We start from the raw sequence: 17,940 nt of genomic DNA, 5'->3' as shown, positions 1-17,940 counted from the left end.
GAGTATTCTCACTCTTGTGCTTGGCTACTCCCTAACTCTTAGATGCTGAAGCCCTCATGTGTCCAGATTCATGCTCAAAAGTTTGACTATTTTGGAGTGAGGAATTGCCAGAGACCACTTTTATCTTTAATGAGACTAGCAATGACTCAAAATATGTGTCCTTTTGGATGTCTGAGAGCTTCTATTTAGTCATGATACTAGAAGTAGAAATCATGCAAGATCTTTGACACTTAAAAGATACTTTAAAAACTTACCTCTATTTATATATGTATATATTTATATACATATGTTTATAAATACACAGTTATATTTGTATATACATATGAAGCTTATATCAGAGAAACACTAGATATCAAAAAATAGCTAGAAGGTAAATAAGAATTCTGAATTTAAAATGCGATCCATGGGTTGGCATTTGTTCTTTTGGGTTTCTCATACTCACCCCTCAGTGCTTTGGAAAGATTAGCAGCACTTGTAAAACTTCTGTTCGACTTCAATCTATAACGCAGCTTTCACTTAGTCAACATATAATGGTGGTTTACATTATGACCATAATTTGTGTCACAGAGATAGCATGGATCTTTTTTACATTTCTAAAATATTCCATTCATAATTTTTAATAAGATGACTACAAAATGGCTAGTAATCTGTTTTTGTTTACCTATTTTCAAAAAGTCATGTCCTAAAATTAAATAAATTAATCTCAAACAAAAGTACATATAATACATTTTAGCATTAATGTATACCATTCTTCATTTATGAAGACTTTGGTGCTTTCTTTTTTGTACTTTTCTATCCTTAGTGTCTAGCACACAGAAGGCATTGCATAAGTAACCACTGAATGAAAGATGCTACTAAACTTACAGGAAAAAAATGCAAAATTTTCCCAGTATTACCAGTGAAGTAGAAAATTGAGTTTGATTCTTAATGATTTTGCCCTTCCCCAGGACTAAAAGAACCTGCAAGAAGATTAACTAAAGCTAACTTGTCTTCAAGATCTTGAATATAGTAAAGCAAATACATATTTTGACCAATAGTAAGTTTCCAAAAGGAAATAATACTTAAAAACAAAGTTACAAATTACAATCTATTTAAACTTTAATTTGTGCATTTGTGGTAATTTATGACTGCAAAACACTTTTTCTTAAAATGACATAAAGGCACATTTCATTTGAATGCATAGTGTACCATTCTAAAATATCCTAATTTCCTTACAAAGTGCTTGAGCAGTCACTTACACATACAGTAATAACAAAATATATTTACACTCTATAGAGTTTAAAAATTTTTAATCTAAAATATATATATTTTTAAAACTACAGAAAAAAATTAGTGCTTTCTTCAGCTTAATTGTGTGAATATACCCTGCCCTCTAATTTTTTTAGTGATTGACGTTAATTAAAAAAAAAATTCTGTACACTGTGTAGTTACAAAATGCTATGTCAGTTTTTAATGCTAAAAACCTATTTTAGACATTGCTTTCTATGCATATTTGAGAACCAGAAAAGGTGAGCAGACTGTACCTCAAAAGTATTTAGTGTTTTTTTAATGTTGTATTAACACTGTTTAAATTAAAAGCAGACAGTTTAACTAAGATCCTCTATTGTCCTTTACCAAGGAAGTGAACTGGCATTTTAAAATAATTTTAAAACAACATATTGCTCCCTTTTCCTATAAGATTTTCCCCCAAGGGATCATGGTTTATAATCAATTTATAAGGAAACAGAAATTATCTCTGAACAATTTTAACTGTTCTCAGAGTATAGTAAAAACATGCCAACATACCCTGGCAAGGTGGAATATTCATATATGTTTTAAGCTCAAAAAACCTCTATAAATCAACAGGATTTCATTTTCTCATAGGATTTAAACTTCAGCATTTTTTAAGACATAAGACAATAGTGATTAAATGGTAAACTCATTATTGGTTAGTTAACAACTTGCTATTCCTGAGGTATGACGACCCTAACATGCTAAGCATGGAATCAAAGATGTTATTATTGAACTAAGGAAAAACAATAAAGTCATGGACCAGGAGGGAAAATAACTGAAAACAAACAAAAAAAAACCCAAAACTCCAGGCAAGTAGAAAAGTCATGGCTTGCAAAAAGACTTTCCTATAAGGGCATTAAAAAGCCACAAATGGATCCTTGTACAAAGTATTTGATCAAATTATTTTTGAGACTTTTGAGGTACAGCTTTAGTGTTATAATAATTTTTATAAAATATAGACTGTTTTATCAAAAATATTTATACATTCTGTTATAATATATTGCTTCTGCCCTCAGTAACTGCCAATATAAAATCTGGATCCAGTGGCCTAAAATGTACAAATTCACTTAATGTAAATGCTGGAGTCTGAGGTGTCTGCTTGGCCACTGTACAAAAGTGATGAAGTGGTGAAATTAAATAATAAACCTACAACATAGAATACATTACAACTTGCACATATACATGTTCACAGCATGTATACAAGGATAATCCATATGTTTTAACAAAGATATAGTTCCCTTCTACAGTAGACACAAGAACAAGATGAACTAGGTTGATAAATGTACAATGCGTATCAAAAAAAGGAGCCATGAGTTCACTGATTCTGGAAGAAAGCACGACTGAGTGTACTAAGCATCTAGACTTTGGGAATGCATACAGGTAAAAACAGTATCTTGGTTCAGGATGATCATTAAGTCCTCATTCTTAAAATTCTAAGTAAATGCAGATGTTTAGTTGTTCCTGTTTGTTTCAGCATGGTTGATTTAATAAGATCGTTTGGCAAGTAGCTCAGTCGGAAAGCTATGAGGCTCTGTTACATGGTTGGTAAAGATAAGGCAATAAAAATTTTCTAATAAATATAGAAAATGTATAATACAAGACATCAATTCATTTCATTTTTAAAAAGCCCCAAACTGTGCACAAACTATTACTACATTTTTTTGGATATTACAGTAATTTCTTTAAAAAAATAAGAGCATTTGCCTTATTCAAACAGAATCATACTACGTGTGAATAGTAATAACATCCTAAGCCCTCTTTTCCTGTTTTTGTAAAACACACCTAAGGAAAATTAACTAATTAACTTTCCTTCCATTTAAGGCAGGCATACGGCAAAGCTAGGGACTGTAGAAGAGTGTTTTTTTTCCCCTCTGATTTTAAAAAATAAGATTATTGATCCAAAAGTATTCATTTGTGATAGATTTTCATGGCCAATGTTCATTCAGCTTAAACTCCATGAAACTGTTTCCAGTGTTCAGAATTTTGTTTCAAATACATTGAAAAGCCACTTTTCAAGAAGGTATTAGAATAGTACTTTTAAACACATCTTCATATGTTTAAAAAAACTCAGAAGCTTTTGTTGGCACAGAGAGCAAATGAAGGGCTGCTATTTTTAAGAGGTCTTCTTGTGAGTCAGTCTGCTTGGTTTCACAGTGTGTAGGAACTTAACACCAATCAGCAATGTAGTCAAAATCTCTGAACATTTCTTGCTCCTCTTCTGAAAGTATCCTTGGTTCTCGAGGTGGAGTCAGAATAGGTGCTTCTGAGGTAAATTCATCATCAAAATTACTAACATCTTCTCGTCCTCTAATTGTAGGTACAAATGGTGGCTTAACTTTTTTGTCCATCAGAGCGCTCCAATCAATTAGCTGGATTACAAAATATAAAATGACCAGTTTAGTTTCCTACTTCTAACTGCTCGAGTATCAGAAAATTTGTAAACTTTCACACTTACTCGGAAAAATGGGTGTTTTTTCACGTCCTCTGCATCTTTTTCACCAGCTCCAAGGCGTCGCTCAGGATTTCTTCTTAATAACTAACACAATACAAAGGAAGAAAGTAAAAATAAAACCAGAGAGTCACTGAGAAGGATTCTTGTAACTTGCAACCTTTTAGAGTTTCTTTTGGTATGTGTTTGTCTAAATCACGAACATCTATGACTGAAAAACAATTTCTAAAATGCTACTGGGACATATTCTTAATATCAGTCAGTTCAGTCGCTCAGTCGTGTCTGACTCAGTTCAGTCGCTCTGTCGTGTCTGACTCTTTGAAACCCCGTGGACTTCCCTGTCCATTACCACCAGGCTTCGCTGTCTATTACCAACTCTCTGAACTTGCTCAAACTCATGTCCATTGATTTGGTGATGCCATCCGACCTCTTATCCTCTGTTGTCCCCTTCTCCTCCTGCCTTCAATCTTTCCCAGCATTAGGGTCTTTTCCAATGAGCCAGTTCTTTGCATCAGGTGGCCAAAGTATTTGAGTATCATATTTATTTTATAAATAAAACATATATGTTAAAACAAAATTCTTACCCTTCTCATTATCGAAATGGCTTCTGTAGATAAGAACCTTGGATACCTTACTTCATCATTTACAATACTGTCAAAGACCTCCTCTTCATCATCACCAGGAAAGGGAGACTAGAAGAAATATCTCTGAGTTAGTCAAAATGAGTTTCAATACAGTAAAATCTTATCTATTCAAAGTTCTGAAACACAACAAAGAACAATGTAGTGAGGAAACTAAGAAAAAGAAAAAGGAAAAACAAAATCAAACAAAAAACTTCCACCAAAACAAATAAGGACTACAAGAAGCTACAACAGACACACAATAGATATGTATCTATTATCCAGAGGACACACCATATATGCTTACTGAAATCTTGTGGAAAGACAGAAGGAAATGCATAAGGTGAAGTGTTACTACAGAAGGAAGCAGAGTTTGTGGAGATATATCAGACATGAATGTGTTCTGAATTCCACAGTCAATAGCAAATTAGTAATGGTAAAACACAATCAGAGACAATTTGTTGTACTAAGAAGCAACTGTAAACAAAATTAAACTGAAAGGAGCCAAAAAACACATTATTTCCAGGCATACTTAATGCTCTATACACAACAGGTCTTGAGGCAGTTCAGCAGAAGAATGTTAAGATGGTTGCTCATAGTGACAGTAATTATGCTGAGTAATAAAAAAAGTAATTAAATAAACATTCAGTATAACAATTTGATGTACATGGGGATAAACTCTCAACTACACTGAAAATATGGCTATGTAATATGACTTATTACCTCAATTTCAGACACCTTAGATTTGGCTGCTTACTTCCTGTTGGTTGTTAAAGAACAAGAGCCAAGCAGAAAGCAGCATCAACAAGAGAGGGATCTCTGACCTGAGGAACCTATGAAAATCATTTCAGAACCCAATATACTAAAGCTGAACTGCTAATATTATTGTTTGTATCTAAGAAAATTTCAAACTTTTCAGTTATCAAAATTTCAGTTTTGGCCTGATAAAACTCAGGCTTGTTGTATCAAAATCAGGCTTGATCATTTATTCACTCAAAATACATACACTGAATACCTGTTATATGGGACAATATAATTTCAGGGATTGAGACAATAAGTCAGGGGAAAATCCTATTTCACAAGGATTTTCAATGAGAATTTCATATGGTAAAATGAAGCAATTTTGACTCCTATCTGATAAGTCAATTTTACATTTGAAAACTCACTCCACAGGTCTTTGAATAGTGAAAATATATTTACATACTTGTTAAGCTGTTAAAGTTTTTTTTCTGCAAATCGATTATAAGCTAACAGTACTAACAATGGAAGGTTAACAAATCTATTTTAAGCACATATTAAAAGAATTCAATAGTCTGTTCAGATGTCAAGGATCTAAGTCCAGTATCTAAGGTTATTTTAAACTTCTCTGATACCTTCACTCTTTGCACACAGAAAGGGGACCTGATGTTAGCTCATTCCTAGGGTTGATTCAAGTCCTAACAACTCATACAAATTTGAAAATATGATATATCCAGTAAGTTTTCAATCATTTGTATTAATAGAGGAATTAGATATAAACTTTAGCCAAACCTCACTTTTATAAAATTAAGAAAAGGTAATGATAAGATTTCACCAGTGCTATAAAATTACAAAATATATGTACCAGTGAGTTTTAAGTTTCTTTTCCCAATTCTTTTATGGAGGTGCTAAAAAGAAATTAAATTGCAAAAGGCAATTGTGAAGAAATAGCCAGATTCACTGTCTTTTATCTCTTGGTAAGAGCTTAACCAATGAGAAGTTCCTTTAAACAATATGAAACAGGAACTTCCTCACTGTTCACTGCCAAATCTCCCAGATACTTTAGAATCGAGGGGAGTAAAATTAACTGGCTCTTAATTCTATAGTATTTGATAATAGACTCTCATTTTTTGCATGTCATCGCCAATATGAAGAGTAAATTTTAAGCAAGCATCTAATTTTTGGTAACAAATCTCATACATAATTGAACACTAAATTAAAAAAAAAAGCAACAAAAATGTCACTTAAAAAAATGTTTAAGTATATCAGAGCTTATAGAGACAACTATTATGGTACTTCTGGCACTTGTAGAAAGTAAAGAAAACTGCAAATAAGGTGTAAAATATATTTTTCTGTCTTAAAGCACTGTATGCTTTTCTCTTTTCTAAACAGAGGTGAAATAAATTTGTGTGGATACCCTATCTTGGAGGTAGCAAAGTACAATGGTTTAGAGATTAAGTTAAAATCCAAGCTTCACTATATGAGAGCTGTAAAACTTCAAAGTTACTAACTTCTTTGTGTCTCTAATTATGCATCTGGAAATAAACATAAGACTACTATTAAGCTCATTAAAAGTTGATGAAAAATTAAGTGAGCTAATACTTATAAAGCACATAGAACAGTGCCGGCACATAGTATATATTTTAATTCACTATTTCTTTTCAATCTTTTCCAAGTTTCCATTCCAATTTACATATCAAAGGGCACTGTCAGTGGATGAACTAAAATCATTTATTTACTTGTTTGGGATAAGTGCCACTAAATGACAATCACAGAGCAAAACTAGAAATTTCTGACATTCAACAATTTAGCCTGGAGAAGCCAATAGCAACCCACTCCAGTACTCTTGCCTGGAAAATCCCATGTTCAGAGGAGCCTGGTAGGCTGCAGCCCAAGGGGTCACGAAGAGTCAGACATGACTGACTTTTCACTTTTCACTTTCACGCATTGGAGAAGGAAATGGCAACCCACTCCAGTGTTCTTGCCTGGAGAATCCCAGGGATGGGGGAGCCTGATGGGCTGCCGTCTGTGGGGTCACACAGAGTCGGACCCGACTGAAGTGACTTAGCAGCACCAGCAGCAGCAAGAAGTCTGACTAATACAGATTTATTCTATCCATCCACTTCTGTATCAATGAGATATAGTTGAAGGTCAAGTGCAAATGTTGTATACTCAGAATTTTGTTTTCTTTTTCTTTAGAATATATTCTGTGCCTAGTATGTCTGACCTGATTTTCCCAGTAAAGTATTATTTTTGGTTTATCAAAAAAAAAATTTAGCTATTCATTCATTCAGCTACTAGTTTTTTCATGCCTAGAATGTACAAGGTTGGTCACTGGCATTGGAAAAACTGTATAACAAGGAACCAATTCCCTATGAAAATTTTTCTTTCATCTCAAGACCATCAAGCCCATCTAAGTAGTTTTCAATTACTTGTCTAAATATTTACTCTTTCTTAATTCCACCCTAATTAATAATTTTCAACAACTTATGACAAAATAGATTAATCTCTTCTTACTGTTTTATTAATTAGCTATAATTCACTGTTTTCTAAGTGGTAACAATTTCTGTGTAAAACTAAGTTATCCCCATAAATTTATTTTAAATTAATATAAAGAAAATAGTAGGAAAAAATGTTAATCTTTTTAATTCTGCTATATTGCTTCTGAAGATAACATTTATTTCTGACCAATGTATAGCTGACTTTTCCTTACAGATACAGAGTACATTCCTCTTATCAGTCTTCCTGCTTTCTATTTCCTATGCAAAGATCAGTTACGTATGACTGCATTTAAAAATCATAAATATAACCATGCCAGTGTGCTAGATCACTTCAGTTGCATCCTATGCTCTGTGACCCCATGGACTAGAGCCCACCAGGCTCCTTTGTCCATGGAATTCTCCAGGCAAGAATACTGGAGTAGGTTACTTTGCCCTCCTCCAGGGGATCTTCCCGATCCAGGGATTGAACCTGATTTCTTACGTCTACCTGCACAAGCAGGCAGGTTCTTTACCACTAGCGCCACCTGGGAAGCCCATAGCAACACTAAAATAAACTATTTTCAGAACACTGGTATACATTCCACAAATATAAAAACCTAAAAAAGACAGTGAAGGTAATATAGGATCATAAGCATTACTAATACATGTAAGTAATTATAAAGCTTAAGTTCTATTTATGCAGGAAACATATTAAGTGGTTTTATAAATGACATGCTTTGTTCTCTCAATCATCTTTCCCTTTATCTATCTTATACTACATACCTCACCAACAAGCATTTCATATATAAGGACACCAAGGCCCCACCAATCTACAGCCCTTGTATAGGATGTTTCTGTTAAAACTTCTGGGGCAAGAAATTCAGGAGTGCCACAAAATGTGCTTGTTCTGTCTCCATATCCCATTCCTGAAAAAGATAAAATGCAAATATTTGTTAGCAAAGAAAAAATCTAGCGTAAGAGTCAGAAGATATCATTAGGAAGCAAAATTAAAGGTGTACATTTGTGCATGGTGATCAAACTCAAAATACATCAGAGATTCTTTTTTTATATTTATTTATTTATTTTTTTACTTCACCAGATCCTAGCTGCAGCACACAGAATCTTTAGTTGCAGCATGCAGGATCTTTAAGCTGTGGAACGTGGGCCCTAGTTCCCTGATCCGGAATCAAATCCAGATCCTCTGTACTGAGAGCTCAGAGTCCTGATCACTGGACCACCAGGGTAGCCCATGAAAAAGACTTTAAAGAAAATGCTAAGAATTAATATGGAGTAAACTGCAACTCTATTATTTAATTAATGGATACAAATAAATAAAATTTCCATGTTTCATTTTACTACTTATTTTTTCTTTCTTGTCATTACTTTATAAGTGCTCCTAACAAGTTAAAAAGAAAAAAAAAAACTTATTCTAAACTTTAATTTCTACCCTGTCAATTAAAATTTTAAAATATGCTTACTTGCTTTATTATAAAAATAGCATTAAGTATAGTCTGAAAATTACCAAAGCAAACCCTTGGATAATTAAGAGTTGAATGAGTATATCATATTATATAGAGATACAGTATTAACATTTTAGCTAACTGGTTTTCTAAATACATTCTTCATATTTAGTCGCTAAATCATGTCTGGTTCTTGCAGCCCCGTGGACTGTAGCCTGCCAGGCTCTTCTGTCCATGGGACTCTCCAGGCAGGAATACTAGAGTGGGATGCCATTTCCGTCTCCAGGGTATCTTCCTGACCCAGGAATCGAACCCAGGTCTCCTGCGTTGCAAGCAGATTCTTTACTGACTGAGCTACAAGGGAAGCCCAAATATGTTCCTCAAAATATAGTAATAAATTAGTCAAATAAAATTCTACTTATTGAAGAAAATGTCTGAATGTATTCTAAAGTGTTAAAAGCTCATTCATCTTATGATGATCACATCATCTTAGAAAGCTGACTTGGTACTTGGGATAGGAGGAGATGAGTCTCAGGTAACTTATACGCGCAAGTGATACTTGAGAAGCATAAAGGGTGAGCAGATGTTAGTCAGCAAATAGAGTTGAGATAAGTGACAGTCGGGGAGAGACAAAGACTATAAGCAGTTTGATTTTGCTGGAACAGAAGGTACTAAGAAGCAAGCTGAGAGAGATCCGGCTGGAGAGGAGGCAGGCAGATCAGGTGAGGCAACATATATCACGTCTTTGCCACTGAAGGTTTTCAGTAGGGACGTACCATGCTCAGCTTTAAATTTATATGGGCCTCTTTTGTATTTTAGCAATTATATGGCAAGCTGAGATTTGAGGAAGAAAAAGAACAGAGGCAGAAAAGTTAAGAGGCTATTAAAGTAGCTTTGTTAAAACAAGATGATGATTGGAAATAAGAGGGGAGATGAAAAACTTAAATACTGTTTGAAAAAAAACAAACATTAAGGAGGTAGATGTCAATGCAATTTGGTGATTAACTGGATGTGGAAAGTAATGAAGAGGAGACAGTCCAGAACAATTTCACGTTTTCAGACTGGGAGACTGACAGGATTATGGCGCCATCAACTGCCAATGAGGCTGAGGACAAGAAACTATTTTTGTTTAGATAGTGATTCAGGTACCTACTGACTGTTCAAGTAAAACTGTCTAGTAAATAGTTGACTATATATGTTTGGAAAGTAAATGATAGATTTGGGAATCATTAGTATATAATTGCTAGCTAAAAACTACCCTAAGAATAGCAATGGGCTAAGGCCAGACTCCGAGGAACAAAACCATTTCAGTCAACAGTATCCGATACATGTCCAATACAGAGAGAGCCAATAAAAGAAAAAAACTCACTGGATTCAATAATTAGGAGGTCAGTGGGTAAATAATGGACAAAGCTTTACAAAATTCATTCATTCATTTATTTATCCAACTATTTATTAATTACTCACTGAATACTTAAGATGTGCCAAGCACTACAGCATATGGCAGAAAGAAAGCTGAATAAGAAATAAGAAGTGGGGAGGGAGGTGGGAGGGGGGTTCATGTTTGGGAAGGCATGTAAGAATTAAAGATTTTAAAATTAAAAAAATAAAAAAAAATTAAGATCATGAAAAAAAAAAAGATACATGCAAAAAAAAGAAAAAGAAAGAAAGAAACAAGAAGTACCAGGGTAGAGAGGGAGACAATGTTTCCTACAATACAATGTATTAAATGTACCTATTTACTATATTAGGCACAGTGCCACAAACTGTGGCACTATCTCTAGTTGCCATAATGCTCCTAAACAAGAAGAATTACATTTATTTTATAGCTGAGAAAACAGACTCCATGAGGTTAGAAGTAACCTGTCCAAAGACACAGAGCAAATAAGTGGCAGAGTCAGGATCCAAGGGTGGTGTCTAAGCCCATGCTTTTTACACTTTCTTATGCTACATATGATTCAAATTTTTCCAGTTTAGATGTTTATTTACTTCTGTGTACACACACACACATATATATACAAAAAAGATTCTTGAGGTATATGCATTTTTTTCCTATTTAAAATGTTAAAAGATTTAAGAGGCAGGAGAGGTTTTTAGGCGTATGTAATTTAAATTTACTCTGCACAATAATAGCAAAGCAAAAAATCTGGTGATTAACCAATGCTTTCTTAGAGTAGTGAGAAAATTATTAACCATACAAAGAGACTCTTATTTTCTATACTGTGATTTCTGAAAACCTAATCTTATTTATGTTCACAGAATAAATTCTTAATAATTGTTATAGATTAGGTTATATGAACAATCTGTAATATCTCAATAAAGCATAAAGTTTAATTTTTAATACATTAAAAAATACATTTTGCTTTCCATTTGAAAACTTCCAAAGCACAAAGCAATAGTAATTTATTAGAAAAGGCACTTTAAAATATCCAATTACCTTCTTTGCAAAGACCAAAATCAGCAATTTTCACAAAGCCCTCTGTATCTAGCAATAAGTTATCCAATTTCAAATCTCTGTTCAGGATTAAAAAAAAAAAAAAGGCAAAATAAAAAAAAATCAATAAAATCAGTAGATAATAAAGTAGAAACATCATTTTAATATGAGTTATACTTTCTCTTTACTAAAAAATGAGTTTTTTCATATTATGGTTTGAGATTTACTATAAATACTATATTTTTTTGGCAAGATTGTTACTTTATAAAATATAATTTCTGAATATTCCCCCACTATGTAGAAAAGTAAGAATGTATCTAAGAGAAATGTTTTATCTATTTAAACATATATTTTAAAGCTTAGGAAGAGTTTCTATGATACCTATACTTTCATATTATTCAAGCTTAATAAATAAATAAGTTAATGGCCATGCCACATGGCATGCAAGATCTCAGTTCCTGTACGAGGGACTGAACTTGGTCTACAGTAATTAAAGCACTGAATCCAAACCACTAGATCACCAGGGAACTCTCGGACTTGTTTGAATTCCCTACATACCATCCATAAGAAAGAACTGTCAAATGAACAGCATAAAATAAGGTATAAGCAAGCAGGTTTAACATTCTAAGAGAATAATTCAAAATAAAGAGGAAGGTATTAAGTTATACTAAATGATTAAAAATTAACTTGAAAATATTTTATTCTTTGAGTAAAATAAGGTCATGAGGAAACCATTACCTTGAAAACATTGTTAGAAGTTTGAATAAACTCACCTTTATAGTCTTTTAATTCTGACTGGCCTTCCTACAATTTTTCTGGTCTAGAGCAATGCTATTCAAAGTGTTACCCACAGACGAGCTGCTGGACTATGAAGTATTTCTAACTGGTCTACAATTTGGTAAGAAGTTTGTGCCAGTACATACATCAGCTAATCAGCTATGTCCTCAAGTATACTTCATTTAGCAAGGCTTAATGAAGGAAGCAAAATGGCACAAGCTATTTATCATGAATAAATTTTCAGTAGTAGTGGTCTACAGAAATTTTCTATAGATGATCAACTGAATATAAATATGCACCAGGATGAATACTGTTGGTAAATTGTGTTATCATAGGCCAGCTTACAATTTGACTATTCTAATTAGGTAATGGTCAGAGGACCAGTAACAAAGAAGTTCATTATATAATTACTGTGTTAACTATGTCTTTCAAAATTGGGTTTTAACTTTTTTAGTGGTCACTTACCATATGAAAGAGAAAATTATGAAGATGGTTAAACACAAACTATTCTTAATCATCTTTAATTCTACTTCATATCAATAAGCAATTAGAAGGTATCAAAATTTTACTTACCTATAAACAATTTTGTGTTCATGTAAATACTGCAACCCAAGAACTACACATGCAGCATAAAATCTGTTTCAAGAATTAAATCAAAGAATTTAAATAAATTACACTGTTTTTGAATCCCAGAGTTTACACTTTTATGCTTCAAAGCAGAACTCTAGTTAATTCATTTCACAAATATTTATTTAGTCCTTACTATGTGCCAGACATGTAAGATATGTGCTAAGTGTTTTAAAAATAAGAAAGAAAAAGACAGTCTCTAAAATGGAAGCCATTAACTTCGTCTGAGTGGGAGCCACTTAAGTCCTCACAGTAGATTTCTGATCTGGTTCTTTGGAAACAATTACAATATGCATTATAAAGGCAGAAGGATGTTATAAAAGGTAGAACTTTTGTGGGAGAAATACAGGGCATTTCCCTAAGAGGGAAAGGAACAGCGGTGTACAAGGCATAGCATGTTTGACAACCAATAACAAGTTTGTGGCTGAAGTAAATGCTGAGGGAAGAAGCAGTGGAAGATGAGGCTGGGAAGACAGCCTGAGATTTAGTTGCAAAAGACCCTGATTGTCATATTGTGCACAAAGGCATACCTTGTTTCACTGCATTTTCACTTTTATTGTGTTTGACAGATAACTCTGGTTTTTTTTTAAACAAATTGAAGGTTTGTGGCAACCCTGAATGGAAACACAATGGGTGCCATTTTTCCAACAGCATTTGCTCATGGCAAGTCTCTGTGTCACACTTTAGTAATTCTCTCAATATTTCAAACTTTTTCATCACCATTATGTTTGTTACAGTCATCTATGATCTCTGACATTACTATCACAAAGGCTCAGATGATAGTTACCATTTTTTAGCAAAGTATTTCTTAATTGAAGTATGTACATTTTTTAAAAAGACAATGCTATCATACACTTAATAGACTACAGTATAGTGTAAATGCAACTTTTAAATGCACTGGGAAAGCAGAAAATTCACATGACTCACTTTATTATGATATTTGTTTTATTGCAATGGTCTGGAATTGAACTTGCAATATCTCGCAGGTATGCCTGTACTGAAAATTCTTCTTTTAGCAATACTGAATCAAACCATTTTAAAGAGAGCGGAATGATCAGATTTATGTTAGAAATTTCTTGATAGTAGTGTGAAGGCTGGAGTGCAAGTAGGTAGATATTCAGAGGGATAATGAACAGAAGGCAAAGGCACCCCACTCCAGTACTCTTGCCTGGAAAATCCCATGGATGGAGGAGCCTGGTAGGCTGCAGTCCATGGGGTCACTAAGAGTCGGACACGACTGAGCGACTTCACTTTCACGTTTCGCTTTAATGCATTGGAGAAGGAAATGGCAACCCACTCCAGTGTTCTTGCCTGGAGAATCCCAGGGACAGAGGAGCCTAGTGGGCTGCCGTCAATGGGGTCGCAGAGTCGGACACGACTGAAGCGACTTAGCAGCAGCAGCAGCAAGGCTAAAATGATAGTACCGATGAAAGATCATTAGAACCTCTAATGTAGTGACCACAAAGAGAATAAGAGATGGATTTAAGAGAAACTTAAAAATGAGCACAACAGGACTTAGTGTCTCATTAGCTATTAATATAAAGGATGAGGGAGAAGGAAAAGCTGAAAATGATTCTCAAGGTTTCCTTTTTATTATAATGAAGAGGTGAAGAAATACAGAAGTAGCCCAAGTTTTGTGGGGAAAGTGAGTTTGTGTTTGGATATTGACCTCAAATTGCCTTGGGACAGGGGAAGACGTCTGGAAATTGGCTAAATAGGTTTCGATCTTAGGAAAACTTCATCCAAGCTAGAATACCAACTTTTGAGAGACTGGACCATCTTTGTCTTTTTCAGAGTTCAGCCTAAATGCTGAGCAAAATGCTTGATACACAATAGCCTTAACGAATGAGGAGGTAGGTCAGTAACAAATGAATGAATTAAAAACTGCAGGGCTGTCTTCAGTGTAGAATAGCCTACAAGGAGACACTTAAGAGAATTTTAATTTTACAAGTAATACAAGGATATTTCCTCGATAAAAAACACGTAACTCCCATACCCCAAAGCACAATTTTTCTTTCATACATCTCCATCTCATCCTAACACCACTACTATCCATTGCTCTTATTAGTTTGGTGATTGTTCTTCAAACTTTTAGAATGCATTTATGTGTACATATAGATAATACAGATATCTTTTGTGTTTACTTATTTTTATAAAGATGGAGCCATAATTTTGAGAATTTTAAAATTCAACTATTAATAAATATTTTATTATACATTAGACCTTAAATAATTATCAGAAGTAAAGTCCAATGTGATTCTAAACTTGTTTAAGGTGGTTTTTTTTTTTAAAGCAAATTTATTTTGGTGGTAAAACAAAACTGTGAAAATTATAAAAATACCTTCTCTTTTATTTGTAAAAAGATTGTCCCAACAGTTAGAATTGGACATGGAACAACAGACTGGTTCCAAACAGGAAAAGGAGTACATCACAGTTGTATATTGTCACCCTGCTTATTTAACTTATATGCAGAGTACCTCATGAGAAATGCTGGGCTGGAAGAAGCAGAAGCTGGAATCAAGATTGCCGGGATAAATATCAATAACCTCAGATATGCAGATGACACCACTCTTATGGCAGAAAGTGAAGAGGAACTAAAAAGCCTCTTGATGAAAGTGAAAGAGGAGAGTGAAAATGATGGCTTAAAGCTCAACATTCAGAAAACGAAGATCATGGCATCTGGTCCCATCACTTCATGGGAAACAGATGGGGAAACAGTGTCAGACTTTATTTTTGGGGGCTCCAAAATGACTGCAGATGGTGACTGCAGCCATGAAATTAAAAGACGCTTACTCCTTGGAAGAAAAGTTATGACTAACCTAGGTAGCATACTCAAAAGCAGAGATATTACTTTGCTGACTAAGGTCCATCTAGTCAGGGCTATGGTTTACCCAGCGGTCATGTATGGATGTGAGAGTTGGACTGTGAAGAAGACTGAGCACCGAAGAATTGATCTTTTGAACTGTGGTGTTGGAGAAGACTCTTGAGAGTCCCTTGGACTGCAAGGAGATCCAACCAGTCCATTCTGAGGGAGATAAGCCCTAGGATTTCTTTGGAAGGAATGATGCTAAAGCTGAAACTCCAGTACTTTGGCCACCTCATGCGAAGAGTTGACTCACTGGAAAAGACTCTGATGCTGGGAGGGATTGGGGGCAGGAGGAGAAGGGGACGACAGAGGATGAGATGGCTGGATGGCATCACTGACTCGCTGGACATGAGTGTGAGTGAACTCCGGGAGTTGGTGATGGACAGGGGGGCCTGGTGTGCTGCGATTCATGAGGTCGCAAAGATTTGGACACGACTGAGCAACTGAACTGAACTGAACTGAATGATACTTAGTAAATAACTAAGTACAGGGAGTATTTTCAAATTAAACCTTTAAGATAAATATTTCACAGAAACAGAAAATGAAGCTCTCATAGAGTAACTTATTTAAAATCACATAGCTAGAACACAGCAAGGCTAGGACTAATTTTGATTCCATTGCCTCAAGCAATAAGAATATGTTTGCCTAGTATATGTGAGCCACCCCTTCCCTCGAGGTGTTCCACTAGTACACAGAATAGACATAAGTCATCATTGTGCCCTTTTAGTGAGGGGAAACAGACAATAAAAATGTAAAAAATAAATAAGACAATTTCAGATATAAATAAAGTGGTATGGAGAACATAAAATATAAAACAGAATAGAATGGCCTGATTTAGATATTAGTGATACAGTGATATTTTAGATAAAGTACTCAAAAAAGGACCTTCAAAGAAATGACATTGCAGGTGAGATCTGAATGATTAGAGGGAGGTATTGTAGATATAAAGTATTGCAATGTAGCATTTTATTCTTGTATTTCACTGGGGTTAATTGTTTCACTGCTACTATGTAATTTGTACTCTCAGAAAGAATAAAAAGTACGTTAATGCAGAATAGGAATTTATATTTATCTCAAAAAAAACATAACAAAACAAAAACAAAATTTCCACAGCAGTTAGTACAGGGCTAGGCATAGTATAGATGGCCTGCTTTTATTTTTTAAATATGCAGGTAACAAATTTTTAATAGCTATCTATTATATTGTGGCTTTTGCCTCCTTTATTGAAAGCTTCACCATCCACCAGAACTAATGCCCTATTTCTTTATTTGAAATTTGAAAATATGACAGTACTATCTGTTCTGTTATACCTCTAATGGTTATGGTAAGAATCAAATAAAGGGAGGAAAGTAAAAATGTCACACTAATGTCAGTTGTCAGAATATAGACAAGAGATAAAAATTTTATAATAAACCCAATAAAGGTTTACTGAGCTTCCCTGTGGTAAAGAATCCTCCTGCCAACTCAGGAGATGCAGGTTCAATCCCTGGGTCAGGAAAATACCTTGGAGAAGGAAACAACAACCCACTCCAGTATTCTTGCCTGGGAAATCACATGGACAGAGGAGCCTGGCAGGTTACAGTCCATTTGGTCACAAAAGAGTCGGTCTCAACTTAGCGATTAAACAACAACAACAAAGATTTACTAATCACTGGTTTATGAATTTTATATTTTGGAGGCAGAATTTACATGTTGCAGGTAAGGAAAAAAGAGAATCAAGAATGACTCCTTGTATTTTGGTCTGAACAACTGGTACATGGTATTACCATTTAGTAAGAGAAAAGACTAGAAAAGCAACAGGCTGGGGAGTGGTGGGTGAAGTGTGGGGAAATGGGAAACACCAGAAGTTCATTTTGAGATACTTGAAATACTTGTCAGCTACATAAAGGGAAAAGTCGAGTTAGCTGCTGAATGCTATTAGAGTTGTAAGTTTAGGAACGATATAAGGGCTGGAGACATAAATTTGGTAAACACCTGCACATAGAGTGTAGCTATTAAGAGTAAATTTTCCTAGGGTCAAATCCCTAGTTCCACACTTAAGAGCTATAAAACTGAGATAACAACAGGGGGAGAATATATACACATTATGTTTAGTCACAAGTGTGTGTTATTATTTATTCTTTTGCATCTGAATAAGCAAACTTCCATATAATATCACACTCAAAAACTACAAAAAGGATTACGGTGATAAATTAAAATAATTAACATAGTACCTGA

The 17,940-nt window shown here is 34.3% G+C and overlaps 1 protein-coding gene across 2 annotated transcripts in view; it reads right to left on the bottom strand.

Annotated features, from left to right (window-relative positions):
• The window catches only part of PKN2 (protein kinase N2), a 142,084-nt gene continuing 124,382 nt past the window's right edge, over positions 239-17,940 (bottom strand). For both annotated transcript variants that reach the window (XM_018045701.1, XM_018045702.1), the window contains 6 exons: positions 12,804-12,866; positions 11,457-11,533; positions 8,343-8,485; positions 4,306-4,413; positions 3,728-3,808; positions 239-3,641 (listed from right to left, as the gene is read on the bottom strand). In XM_018045701.1, the coding sequence (XP_017901190.1) occupies positions 3,438-3,641; positions 3,728-3,808; positions 4,306-4,413; positions 8,343-8,485; positions 11,457-11,533; positions 12,804-12,866 (676 nt within the window). In that variant the 3' untranslated portion in view covers positions 239-3,437. The remainder of the gene's footprint in view (positions 3,642-3,727; positions 3,809-4,305; positions 4,414-8,342; positions 8,486-11,456; positions 11,534-12,803; positions 12,867-17,940) is intronic.

This window comes from Capra hircus, chromosome 3 (genome assembly GCF_001704415.2).
Source record: "Capra hircus breed San Clemente chromosome 3, ASM170441v1, whole genome shotgun sequence".
Lineage (NCBI taxonomy): Eukaryota > Metazoa > Chordata > Mammalia > Artiodactyla > Bovidae > Capra > Capra hircus.
Note: the sequence above shows the minus strand (reverse complement) of the source record. Positions and strands in the feature narration are given on the sequence as shown.